Source organism: Apus apus, chromosome 3 (assembly GCF_020740795.1).
Source record: "Apus apus isolate bApuApu2 chromosome 3, bApuApu2.pri.cur, whole genome shotgun sequence".
NCBI lineage: Eukaryota > Metazoa > Chordata > Aves > Apodiformes > Apodidae > Apus > Apus apus.
The window spans coordinates 35,460,120-35,473,569 of NC_067284.1; the positions used below are offsets into that span (position 1 = coordinate 35,460,120).

At 35.8% G+C, this 13,450-nt stretch overlaps 1 protein-coding gene across 8 annotated transcripts in view; it reads left to right on the forward strand.

The window, feature by feature from the left end:
* Positions 1 to 13,450, forward strand: part of MED23 (mediator complex subunit 23) — a 38,341-nt gene that overhangs the window by 17,999 nt on the left and 6,892 nt on the right. For all 8 annotated transcript variants that reach the window (XM_051613609.1, XM_051613613.1, XM_051613614.1 and 5 more), the window contains 12 exons: positions 945 to 1,090; positions 1,634 to 1,879; positions 2,055 to 2,197; positions 2,763 to 2,937; positions 4,532 to 4,695; positions 5,807 to 5,931; positions 6,417 to 6,622; positions 7,553 to 7,733; positions 8,678 to 8,848; positions 10,128 to 10,344; positions 11,181 to 11,417; positions 12,802 to 12,967. In XM_051613609.1, the coding sequence (XP_051469569.1) occupies positions 945 to 1,090; positions 1,634 to 1,879; positions 2,055 to 2,197; positions 2,763 to 2,937; positions 4,532 to 4,695; positions 5,807 to 5,931; positions 6,417 to 6,622; positions 7,553 to 7,733; positions 8,678 to 8,848; positions 10,128 to 10,344; positions 11,181 to 11,417; positions 12,802 to 12,967 (2,177 nt within the window). The remainder of the gene's footprint in view (positions 1 to 944; positions 1,091 to 1,633; positions 1,880 to 2,054; positions 2,198 to 2,762; positions 2,938 to 4,531; positions 4,696 to 5,806; positions 5,932 to 6,416; positions 6,623 to 7,552; positions 7,734 to 8,677; positions 8,849 to 10,127; positions 10,345 to 11,180; positions 11,418 to 12,801; positions 12,968 to 13,450) is intronic.

Sequence of the window (13,450 nt, forward strand, 5' to 3'; positions counted from 1 at the left end):
AAAATTAGATGAAAATTTCCAGGATTTCCTAGCTATGTTTTTCCAGTAACCGCATTTGTGCAGTGTTTTTAGGGGTGGAAAATACTTCTATTAACTCATCTTTTTCTGGAGTTTGGCTTGACCAAGGTTTCGAGGAGTGTGTTAAAGCACTGAGGATACTATTAAGGAATAATGTTGTGGAATTTTATTGTTACATCTGGGCTGTAACAGAATAATACACCGAGATACACTTTTAGGTGCAAAGAACTGAAGATGACACTACATACAATTTGCATTAATGGTTACTTAAAATTTATTCTGCAGTAGTAAATCAAATCTTAGTCATGCTTTGTACATTCCTCTAGAATAAAGGTTTCTGAGGAAGGAGGAGTTAGGGAAAGTTTGTGAACTTCTCTTGTGACGGCACTGTCAGCATGAATTCCTGATTGCTTGCTCTTACTGTATTTTCCAGTGGCAGTAATATACCTGAATCTGTAGGCTAAACCTTTTGAATTTTGGGCTTTATCTGTTCCTTTTCATAGGAAGTGTATTAATCTATAAGTGTAATGGTGATGCTAGACAAGTTAGATTTTTCAGAAAATATTGGTGAACCACTGAGTCCTACTGTGGAAGCAAATACCCATAACTGATTTCTAAATGGTGTGAGGCTGAGAATAAAACTATATGCTTTGGAACTACATATTCCTTGAATTTGTATATTCTAAGCATGAAGTACCATTTTCTGAGGTCCTGGATTATTTGTTTATTTTGGGTTTTTTTCAGAATAATTACTAGATTTAAAGTCGCATGCACAGATGAGGGTAGGACCTGTTTTTTAAAAATGTTGTTTATGGTGTTGCAAATCAGAAAAAGAAAAACTTGACCCTGTGAATGCTGGGTTATCTGAGCTGTTTTTCTGTACATCAACACATGCATTATATCACATTCATGTGTTCTTTCTTTAGTGTATTCCTGTGCCTGATATTAACAAACCCCAGTCAACTCATGCGTTTGCCATGACCTGTATTTGGATTCATCTGAATCGGAAGGCCCATAGTGACAACTCCAAGTTACAGATTCCCATTCCTCATTCTCTTAAACTTCACCACGAGTGAGTTTTTGGGGTTTTGTTATGTTTTGACTTGTCTCTAGACATAATGGAAGAGGAAGCTCCAAGTCTGTGTTCAGAAAGTATTGTGTGATGATGTGTGAGGTGTATCAAAGGACTGAAGCAGGACTAAGAAAGAGCTGAAAGTGAAAATATGCTGTTACCACACAGCTAACAGAAAAAATGCATAACATATTGGGTTAATAAGTCTTTTTTATTGATGTACAAAGCAAAATTGATTATTTTGTTCTGCTGTGGTTTGGAAAGTGGAGTAAGCAGTACATTGGGTTAAATTTTGTACAAACAGGTAATTTTTAAAGTATGTTTTTCTCCTGAGTTGTTTTTCTGATTTAAGAAAATCATAACACAGTGAAACTGTGGCATAAGTTGTAGTCATTTTGGTGTGGTGCAATTAATAAATATTTTATTTTTCTACTGTCTTGTAGTGGATTTTTGACTGGGGTTATTTTGGTTGTAATCCTGGAATGCATGTGTATTCTTTTGCTTGTTTCTGTCTACTTAACATTTAATCTCTTTGTCTTGCAGGTTTTTGCAACAGAGTTTAAGAAATAAAAGTTTACAAATGAATGACTACAAGATTGCCTTGTTGTGCAATGCTTATTCGACCAATTCAGAGTGTTTCACTTTGCCAATGGGTGTACTAGTTGAGACTATTTATGGAAATGGCAACATGAGGATACCTCTTCCAGGGACTAATTGCATGGCATCGGGGTCTATTACCCCATTGCCAATGAATCTCTTGGACTCACTCACAGTTCATGCCAAAATGAGGTATAGTATGCAGCTAGCTTTTTTTTTAACCTGTAAATCTGTGTGTAACTAATTCTCACCAGGACAGCTTTTCTGTGTCTAGACATGTAAAGTATATATATGTTTATTTAACTTCATACATTTCTTAACTTTCATGTCCTTGTTTTCAATTGAAAAATACTTTCTCTTTCCTCAGTCTGATCCATAGCATAGCTACCAGGGTAATTAAGTTGGCTCATGCAAAATCTAGTGTGGCCTTGGCTCCTGCTCTTGTGGAAACCTATAGTCGCCTGTTGGTTTATATGGAAATTGAGTCCTTGGGCATCAAAGGCTTTATCAGTAAGAAAAAGCCCTTTTTATCTCCCTCTTCCTTTTGTTCAGTAGCTTTTTATTTTAATAGCAATTAAAGATCATAGTAAAAACTAAAATCTAATGATGCAGCATGTTGAATACACATATAAACTATTCTAATATAAAAGAAATTGCAATAGTTAGCCTAGTGTTGCAGTAAAATTTCAGATTAGTGTGCTGCTGTCCCTTTATGCCATCAATTATATGGTCAAGACCTTCCTAGTTATGCTGCATTGTGCAAAAATATGCTTAATGGAAAATCAAAAGCCAAGTTACTGAAGTAGATGCAAATGATAATTAATTGCACTCATTAAAATAATGTGCATGTCTGCTCTGTATGTTCATGTAAAAGATTGAGCTCTATGCAGTTACAGCATCTTCAGACAGTGCTTGCACACACACTCTTTAAAAGTATTACAATTTTCAAATTAAATACCTGACTTGAAGTTAAATGTAATGGTCTACCCACAGGGTAATATGTAGTTTAAGTTTTTTCTTGTATTTTGCAGTGTAATCGCTTGGAAAACTTACTGTAAAAATTCTTTTTCATAAGGTCAGCTCCTGCCAACAGTGTTCAAGTCTCACGCATGGGGAATTTTACACACACTGCTAGAAATGTTTAGCTATCGGATGCATCACATCCAGCCTCATTACAGAGTCCAGCTTCTCAGCCATCTTCATTCCTTGGCTGCTGTGCCACAGACTAGTCAGAATCAGCTTCATCTCTGGTGAGTGATGGTTACCATTTGTAACTGGAATCTGAGATTCCTCCATCATATATTGAAAGCTGTGTGAGAACTATGTTTTAAAGGGACATGAGTACTTCCAGCTCTTAGTTCTGTAGCTAAACTGTTTTGTGAATCTCAGCAGGTCACGTTTCCAAAGTACAGTCAGATGTTAGCAGTAGTGCTCTGCAGAGTTGAGTGAGGCAGCCTTTTGCAGAGACAAGGCAGCAGTGTTACAAGTCAAAACACAGCAATGTGCACCGAACTGTTGTGTCAGGAGGTGTCAGGAAACTATTGAGCTTGCACTGGAGATAAAGGGCAATGCCTGCTACTTCTAGTCTCAGTGATTTGCTTGTCTGCTACTGGAACTGTACTTGCTTACTCCTGTAGAGGGTATTTAATTCCATTACAAGAGTTAAGTTGATTCTGCTTAATTCTTTAGTGAAGTTAATTTTCAGTCAGATCAGAGAAATAACCTGATCCATCCTGCAGCTCTACAGAAGTTGGTGCAAAGCTATAGTAGCTGTGCATGAACCTGAGTGGAGAAAAAAGTGTCACTTCCACTGTATGGTGTGTCTCAGTGTGAACCATGGCTAAATCAATAGCTAATTTGGATACAAAAAATAAGGAAAAGCTGGTTGAAGAAGCTCTAGAGTTGATAAGCAGCTAATTTGAGTGAACAGCTATGAGTTTAACTTATTGCAAAAAGTTGAAGGATATGAGATTCAATTTGTATGTGGAACCTGGGGTTTGTTTTAGAAAAGTTAGGAGTGTCTCTTTGCTCTTAGAGTAGAATACTTCCTGTGGGTGTGAGGGAGACAGCGCAATCTCATTATCAGGTCATATAAAGGGAATCTAATTTCACAGTAATTTCTTAGTTCAAATTCAAATTGCTCAGTTGTTTGTCCCCTATCAAGAATAAGGAGGACAAGTGAAGACAAGTTTCTCCTTAAATTCAAGGTCTTGCTCTTTTTATTCACCTAAATCTTGTTTTGTCATCTTAGTCTGTGAAATAAGAATTTTACTCAGTCACTTTTGATAAGAACTGTGTGCAATTAGAATGGAGTAAATAACTTGTGGCTTTGGCATTTCGAAGACACAGTGCTATAAAAATCCTTTAAATTACTTCAAGCTACCTGGTATGAACAGTGATTCCAGCTAGAGCACTAGAAAATAGTGCTTTTAATCAAAAGCAGTACTTCCTCTTTCTTTCATGAGGATAATTTTGTGCTGTTTCAAGGTGTTAGTTAGCTTTGAAACTTTTCATGCATTTATTAATGTCTTTTTATTCTGATTTTGCATGTATGTATTTATGTATCCTTGTTTAGATGAAGTCTTCAGATGATAACCAAAAGGGGAGGGCTCTAAATTGGAGACTTGCACCTGGAATTTTTTGAGAAGTTTATTTGGAAATAAAGTGCTTAAATAGTTGATAATAGATTTACTAAACAGTGAAAAAAAAGCAAGTTTTCCAGAAGGTTAAGAACATAGCTTTCCAAAATTTGAAGCAGAAAATGGAGGATAAATAGGTAATTTTTGAATCTTAGAAGCAGCAGTATAAGCGTTATTTGCTAACTGGACTGTTTTCTTCTTTCAGTGTCGAGAGTACTGCTCTAAGGCTAATCACAGCTCTGGGCAGCTCAGAAGTCCAGCCACAGTTTACACGATTCCTCAGTGATCCCAAAACAGTTCTTTCAGCAGAATCCGAAGAACTGAACAGGGCTTTGATCTTAACTCTAGCAAGGGCAACACATGTGACAGGTAATAGCAGTACTGAGAGGTAACATCAAAGTGAAAGCTTTTGTCAAGCTGTTTCTCTAAAGTACCATTTAACAGAACACTGTGGAAATGACAAAGTCATAATATATATCCCATACACTTCTGGTTTTGAAAAAAATAATTTTTAATTTCCAACTACTTTTTTTAGTCAAAAACCTATTATTAAAGCAGTAGTCAAATTGGACATTGTTTAAAAAGATACAGTGTGATTAATTTTTTTTTACTGTCTCATTTTCACTTTCATTATTTTAAATTTAAATATTTGAGTCAATTACATGCCATTTTAAAAAAACATGAATGTTCACAGAAAGTATGATGTTCATGTAGAAGACACCCCCTCTACAGCTTACCTTCAAGAAAAATAGTGTGTGTTTTGGGTTTGCTTTCTTGGGGAAGTGAGAGGGGGAAGCTTTTATTGTGTGTTTTAATGTTTTAACAGTGTGCAATGACATGGGTCAGGTTTTTGTTAGCTTTGAGGGGTATGTCTTCTCTGTGTCCTTCTTTTATGGTTTAGTCTGGAGACTTGCTAGAGGGTTAGAACTGATTCCACAAAAAACGGATGAAGGTAATTTGAAAGTGAAAGGGCTTCTTTATATTAGGTTTTTTATTTTTTAACCTTTGTTCAACCTTTAATGTTAAATTAACACTGGGGTGGGAGGAATGAGAGATGTATAACTGAACAGCTTAATTGGGAAAGGTACTGCTGAGAAGCCTTTTTAAAGCAATAGGAAATGGCATCTGGCAATTTCATCTTTATCTTCGTCAGGCTTTTTTTTTAAAGTCTAATCAGTTAATCAGCAAAAGTTTGTCTTAATGTCATTACAGGAAATTAAATGTAAAATCTTAAAATAATGATTGCTTTATTTCTAGCTCAAAACCTAAAAATAATTTTGTTATTGTCAGTAGCATGAAATATATAACATCCAGCTTGTTCTGTTCACTAAATAAGATTCAAAGATAGGGATTGGGATAAGCTGGCCAATAAAGCTGGCCTGTTGAACTAGCAAAGCCTTGCTGTATGTGACTACAAAAGGAATACCAGTAAGAAATGTTCTTTTATTTGAAATTCTAATATCATCAATCCATTTTCTAGACTTTTTCACAGGCTCTGATTCAATTCAGGGAACTTGGTGCAAGGATATATTGCAGACTATCATGAGTTTTACTCCACATAACTGGGCATCACATACACTAAGCTGTTTTCCGGCTCCTCTGCAGGTAATAGTTTCAAACTGATTATTTTATAGTTGGAAATGCAGAAAATTTACTTTCTTAACAAAATGCTTTGCCTTCTGCTCGTTGGTGAGTTTCTTACCTTGTCCAGACTACGTGAATCTGAAGACCCTAAAGAATGCAGCATGATTGTAACATTGATATTTCTTCAGAAATGCATTATCTTCTTCTGGAGTATTCTGAGGCCAGGTTTGGTCAACTGATAGTTCCAGTGGAAGGTACATGAATTCTTTTAAAAATGAAAAAATAAAAAAAAAAGATGGAGAAGCCTTTTTTCTTGTGGTAATTTGTCATGTAGCTTTGTCAAGTAACAAAGCACTGTGGTGTCATGGTGAAGCAACAACCCCACCTAGTAAGTTTGTAATGCACAAGGAAGCAGGAACTCATAAGGTGCCAAGTCAGGCCAAAGTTTGCCTGTTCAGATGTTTTATTCTAGGCTCTCAGTCACAGCAAAGCCTACTTTATTTCAGGTGTTCTTCAAGCAGAATAACGTGCCTCAGGAAAGCCGTTTTAACCTGAAGAAGAATGTGGAAGAGGAATACCGGAAGTGGAAGTCCATGACCAATGAGAATGATATCATCACACACTTTTCTATACAAGGTTCACCCCCACTTTTCCTTTGTCTCCTATGGAAGATGTTGTTAGAGACTGATCACATTAATCAAATTGGCTACAGGTGAGCTTATAAGATGTGCCAATTCAAAGTCATTAGAGCAACACTGTCAGTTCTGAGGACATAGGCATTAACAGCTTGGTTTGTACTTTTTTAATCGGTTCAAAGTGTGCAGAACATGAAAAAAAGGAGTGGAGCTTAGGTGTTAGCAAGCATATGGTAATAATTGTGCAGTGTTTAAGATTGGTTACACCACACAGTCATCTGCAATGTATATTCTCCCTGGTAAGAGACAAGGATGTGAGGGTTTTGAGGTAAGCAGTTAACTTGTAATGGCAGTGTTTCAGGCAGACTGAAATGGTAAACAGAAAAAGTGTTTATTTACTTAGCCTCTGGACATGAATAAAGGACAAACTTTTTTTTTTTAAATAAAAATTGTTGGATTAAGATGAAAATTTATTATAAAAGTAGTAGTCCTACTTTTGTTGTTTGTTTTTTTTTACTTGTTCTCAGTAGTAACAGCATCAGCTCCAGCCACAAAACTTATTCAGTCCTTCTTAGGTCTGTTGAAACAGTTAATATTTATGATAGAATGAGGAAATACCAGTATTTTAATGCTGTGCTTATAGTAAATCACATAATGCAGCAAAATAAAGTTGAGTTGCAGAAGATTGTCTTAAGAGGTGTATACCTAAAAATGTGTAACCAGAACATGGGTTCTAGACAGAATACTATACATAAGAATTGCTAAACTTAAAGTATATTTCTGATTAGTATCCAGCCTTTGGAATTCCACTGCTCAAAGATCTGGGTTTTTTGCTTTGATTTGTGGTTTTCTTCATTTAATAAACGGAGGGATTTTTTTCTTTTTTTAAAGACAATTGTATTAATACCCAGTAACTCTTATACGATAGACCAGTTAAAATGTATTAAGAACAGTAACAAATGTTCATTACTTCTTTTTTTCTTTCTTCTTTTCTTCTTCCCTTCTAGAGTGTTAGAAAGAATTGGGGCCAGAGCTCTGGTGGCACACGTCAGGACATTTGCAGATTTCTTGGTGTATGAATTCTCTACCTCTGCAGGAGGGCAGCAGCTCAATAAATGTATTGAGATTCTCAATGACATGGTGTGGAAATACAACATTGTAACACTGGATAGGTTGATACTGTGTTTGGTGAGTATGGCCATACCTGCTGGTTGTTGCAGGCTTTGTGAGTCACTTTTGCAGGAGCAATCTTTTTAAAAATGCATTGTTTTTAGATAGTGACTATTTGTTCACCCAATAATCAAGTAAAATAATAGATTGCTTCTGTAGGCATAAAGTTCAAAGTCTTACAGTTCTCTGAATCTTCAGGGAAAGCTTTTCTTGGTTATTTAATGGCAGCTGTTGAATTGGTACTATTAAATGTTGTTACTCGTGCTTTGGGTCTCTGACCTCAGAGCTATATAGTTATTTCTGCAGCCTGAAAAGGTAGAAGGGGCTTGGCATGCCAGGATTCAGGAGGAGATGGAAAATCTTGTATCCACTGGACTATGTTTTCTTTTCTTACAATTCAGCCTGTTGCATCAGAAAAGTAGGAGAGAAATGGCATTCTCTGCCTTTCCAGGTTGTCCCACAAAATAATGCAGAACTCACCTAGAGAAAGTTAATTTTCCTTCAGTGATTATCTTTTAATATATTTTAAAATTTCATCTTAATGTAAAGCTGCTTGTTTGAATTTTACTTTGATTTTCAAACTGAAGTCCAAACATGTCAGAGTGGCTAAAAGTTTGAAGGAATCTTAAACAATGCTTATGAAGTTATTTTCAGCATGACATCTGACAGCTTAAAGAGAGCTAGAATTCTTGTAGAATGTGTTCTTTCTGGGGAGTTTGTAAGACTTCCTGCTTTTGGAATAAAAAAATGTGATGTATACTTTTCACAGGAGGTGACTGAACCTATCTCTGTTCTGCGTCTCCACTTGAAAAACAGACTTAAAAGACCGAATGTTCAGTGTGAATTTGTGTGCAGTTGTACCTAATACGCAGGCAAATTTGCTAATTAATATTTGGGAGATACAATGCAGGCAGCAGCAGCATCAGCTGTAATTCCATATTTTCTGATCCATTTTTTTTAAGGCTATGCGTAGTCATGAAGGAAATGAAGCTCAAGTCTGTTACTTCATAATTCAGTTACTCCTACTGAAGCCTAACGATTTCAGAAACAGAGTGAGTGATTTTGTGAAGGAAAATTCTCCAGAGCACTGGCTGCAGAATGACTGGCATACTAAGCATATGAATTATCACAAGGTATCAAAACTAATAAAATTCTTTAATACTTTCTGTGGAGTTGAGATGAGCCAGATTTTGTCCTGTAAGTGACAGGACAGCTCTGTCAATCTTTGGAGTTGTTTAGTAAGTTGTAATTTATTTGGGTGAGTATGAAAAAAATATTTTTAAAATTGTGATGTTTATGTAATAACATTAAAATGCAGTGATACTCAAAAACAAGAGCAGCTGAAGAGTTGGTTGGAGATTCATTCTTGCTCTTCTAAATCAAGTAATTTTTAATTCTTGGTTTTACAGAAACTCATTTAAAAGAAAGTTTTTGTGCATCAAGGAGAACATTTTTATGGTTATAACAACAGTTAAATCTACATTTTCTCCTAATTATTAAAGCTTCCTCCACCTCCTGTGTGGCAAGAACATGATGTCCTGATATGTTAGGGAAGAGAATTGCTGCTGTAAATACAGTGGCTGGCTTCTGCTGGCTAGGAAAGGATGTACCAGTGTAGTTTTCTGTCAAAAGGTAAATCAACAAAAAGATGAAATAGTAAATAATGAAATAGAATAATAATGAAATAGAAATAGAAATAATAAAATAGAAAGTACCAGCAATCTCTCACATAGCTAAATACATACAATCTAGTTCAGATCCAGAAATTATTTGGTTTGTATCAACCCTCTGCTCTAGCCATACAGTGTCTAACATTGCCTAAAAATGTAAGTGTAGCACAGAAGCAAATTATATTAGCCTGGGAATTGTTCTGACATTGCTGCATAGTTACTAGACTTAATCTGGCATATAGAAATTTCAGTTATAGGTAAATCATTGTAGATCAGCCTTGAGCTGTATTCATCTGGTATTTGAGTATCCTCCATTTCTTTCCCAGGGAATTATTACATGCATATTATTTTAGTGTTCTGATTCACTATATCATGCAGAAGCTTTCAGTAGTGCTGATTTCCCTTGGGTTTTCTCTTAAAATACCTGACACGGGACACATAAGTGCTGGCTGCTTTCAGCTTTGCTTTGGGATTCTTAATGTTCTTTTATGCCCACTTTTGAGTGATGGTGAAACTTAGTTTTGTTTTTTCTGAAGAAGTTCGTATCTACTAACCTAATAACTAAATAATTTCACTCAGAGTTGAATTATCTTCAGTAAGCATTACAGTGAAATCTTCTCACTGCGTTCATATGTGATATTGAGGTTTATGAAGTCTTTTTAAAGCAAAGTGGATGCTAAGTGTTTTATACACTGCATGTAAGGAAAAATCTTTTGGTTTTGTTGAATTTTTTTCTCTCCAGAAATACCCGGAAAAGCTGTATTTTGAAGGCTTGGCAGAGCAAGTCAATCCCCCAGTTCAGATCCAGCCCCAGTACCTACCAATTTATTTTGGAAATGTATGCCTGCGCTTTTTGCCGGTGTTTGACATAGTAATCCATAGATTTCTGGAATTGCTTCCGGTGTCCAAATCACTAGAAACTTTACTGGATCATCTGGGAGGTTTATATAAATTCCATGGTAAGTTATCTGTGAATACAGATTTTTACTTCTGTTGCAATAATTCTATTCTCTTTCATCTACTTCCTTCATAATTTTCATCTACTAGTACTAGTACAGCAGTGTTTTAATCCTTTCCTGTTCTGTAAGCCCTGTGTACATTTCCACAGATAAATACAATCCCTATTTAGTGAATTTCAGCCTACTAGAAGCGATCTTGCTTTTATTCAGGTAGCTCTTCTGATTCATGCTTCCTTCACATCTTTCCCTTTCACTCCCTTCTAGTAGTAAGTACTTGGACCTGTGTCTTAAAAAACTTTTGTTGCCAAGAGTGAAACAGCTGAAAAGCAGTTCCTCCATCTATCTTTGTTTAAGCTTCAAATAGCTTCAACTGTTTTTTTTAACACACTTATAACTGCACTTCTTGGAAGACGTTTTTGTATAATGTCACTGCTATGTAATGAACAGACAATTAACAATATTCTTTCTTTACTGTTACTTCATACCTAGATTCTTGCTATTTAATGCCTTTTGTATGAAGAGGTTATTTAGACAGTTTGCTTACATGAGTATTACCATTAGGATATGAACTGTTAGCAATACTGACTTTCTTTGCTCAACTTCTACCCTCTGCGCACACATTAAGGTGTATCTACAAGAGAAAGGAAAATCAAGTGTTGTAAACTACAGCGAGATAAAGAATGTGAATCAATTCCATGTTTGTTGCTTTTAAATATATACAACTTGGTCTTGTAGAGCTCTTTATTTTAGTTTTATGTTTGCCACCATCAACATAATAATGATGCTAGAAGTTATTTCTGTTTGGTTTTTGTTTGTTTTCCTTTTCTTCTTGGCAGACCGTCCAGTGACATATTTGTACAACACTCTTCACTATTATGAGACGCAGCTCAGAGAGCGCACGAACCTCAAGAGGAAACTTGTTCATGCCATAATTGGCTCTCTCAAAGATAATCGCCCACTAGGCTGGTGTCTAAGTGATACTTATCTCAAATGTGCTATGAATCCCCGAGAAGAAAATCCATGGGTTCCTGATGACACTTACTACTGCAAGCTCATTGGAAGACTAGTAGACAATATCCTTCCTAAAATTTGCATTAAATAAGCTCTGCCAGTATCTTATGTTTCATTTAATCAAAATATAAAGTTCAATTTCAGTCTGTTCAGATATGAAGTAAAGCTTGGATTCTTTATTTAGTTGTGTATATCAGTCTAAATTAATATTAGATTACTTCAGTGTGTTTATTAAATTATTATTCCACACAGGGACTGAGCTGCCCTAATAAAAACATATTGAAAGATATGGTGAAAACAAAGTACAGTGCAGCTGTATAAATGTTTCACTGGTTAATACATCACATACAAATACTGATGTTTATGCATTCCAAATTTAATTCTAATTGCCAGAAAAATCATCTTGATACAAAGCATGAGTATTAAATAATATTTATAAATAAGATTACTTTTTTTATAATGCCATTATCAATATTGCTAAGAATAATTTTTTGTAAGCAGTGCCACTTTTAAGATGGCGTATCACTGGCTGTATCTAGTTGAAGGCAGGTATATGCATTGTTAGCAGCTGCTGAGAATCTGTTTTTTAGGAGGAGTTTTTAAAAGAAACCTGTATTTTCTTAATTGCTGTCTTTTATTAGTTTTTAGAATTATTACTATAGCCAATTTAAATTTCTGTGGAAGCAGCAGGTGACCCCATGCAGCTGTGTTCTGGAGAATAGCACTGGTGGGATCTCCCTGATAACTGTGTTCTCCCTGTGTCAGCTTTATGGGAGTCGACCAGTTTTCTGGATATTACCTGTCTTGCTTCACTTCTCTTCTGGAACTTGGCTTTCTTTTATGTGTTACTTGAAGGAAGTTTATTAGGTCTCTCTAAAAAAAAGCTAAAATTACATAAACCCCTTTTTTTAATGCAAATGTTAATGGTGTTCAGAAATCTTTTCTGTATGTAGCTCAAATGAGTTAATCTTGGTTGGGAAAGTGGAATGTTTTCAGAGACTAAACAGGTGCTCGTTTTGCATAAATTGTCACCTTAGAAGTGTGCTGGAAGATTGTAACACTGAAGCAAATCAGTGGTTTCAGAGTATTATTTCAGTAGAAAGTTCTTGTTATTTTCATTTTCTTGTCATTGAAGCAGGTAATGAATGAGATAGTTGGTGTTTTGTTCCACTTCTTAATCAGGGAAGTTTATCCTCTGTATGACCTAGTGTCTGTGTTATATTTATAGCTATATATTCATGCAGTCCTTCACTGATTGAGTATCATTGCCTTATGTTATTATTTTTGTCCTTATGTCTTATTCTTAGGAAATGTAGTTGCTTTATTTGTTCTCAGGAACTTACCTGGCGTTCAACTTAGTTTGTAAGGTATACACGTACATTTTAATCAGTGTGCTGCTCACACCAGTCTATGTTGGGGCAGCTTTTTTTCCTTAATTATTGTCACCTATGGCAGGCAAATCACCTGGTCCATTTCCAAACTGTGACTGGAGATTCAATGAGTTTCCTAATCCGGCTGCCCATGCTCTCCATGTTACCTGTGTTGAGCTCATGGCTCTGGCTGTTTCAGGGAAGGATGTGGGCAATGCACTACTGAATGTTGTGCTGAAGAGGTATGTTGGCTTTCTGAAATCCTTTCTGGGATATATAATACATGATTAGATATTGCTAAGATAGTCTGATACTAATTTTCATCATTTTAAATTTTTTTTTTTTAATTTATATGTAAAACCTGAAGTATTTATACTAAAGTATTTTTAGAAGACAAACGAGGCTTATAGGGATTAAGCAGAAAAATGGGGTTGGATTTCTGTGCTGTAGTGAGTGGTGTGTGCCTCAGGAACAACTGATTCAGCATAAAAGACAGAGGTAGAACCTCACAAAGGCTAAGAACTTATCCAATGGATTCAGTGAGCAGACACTGAAAAATGTCTGCTCTTTCAGCTGTGCTGGGAGGAGAATATTTCATCAGTATCGCAAGATCTTTGAATGCAGAGAAAGGGGCAGGAAGCACTGGCTGGACTCTGAATCCTCCTGATGCTAATGTAAAATTAGAGTTACTTTGGAACAGTGGTGTGTGCCAAGGTCAGCCTGTT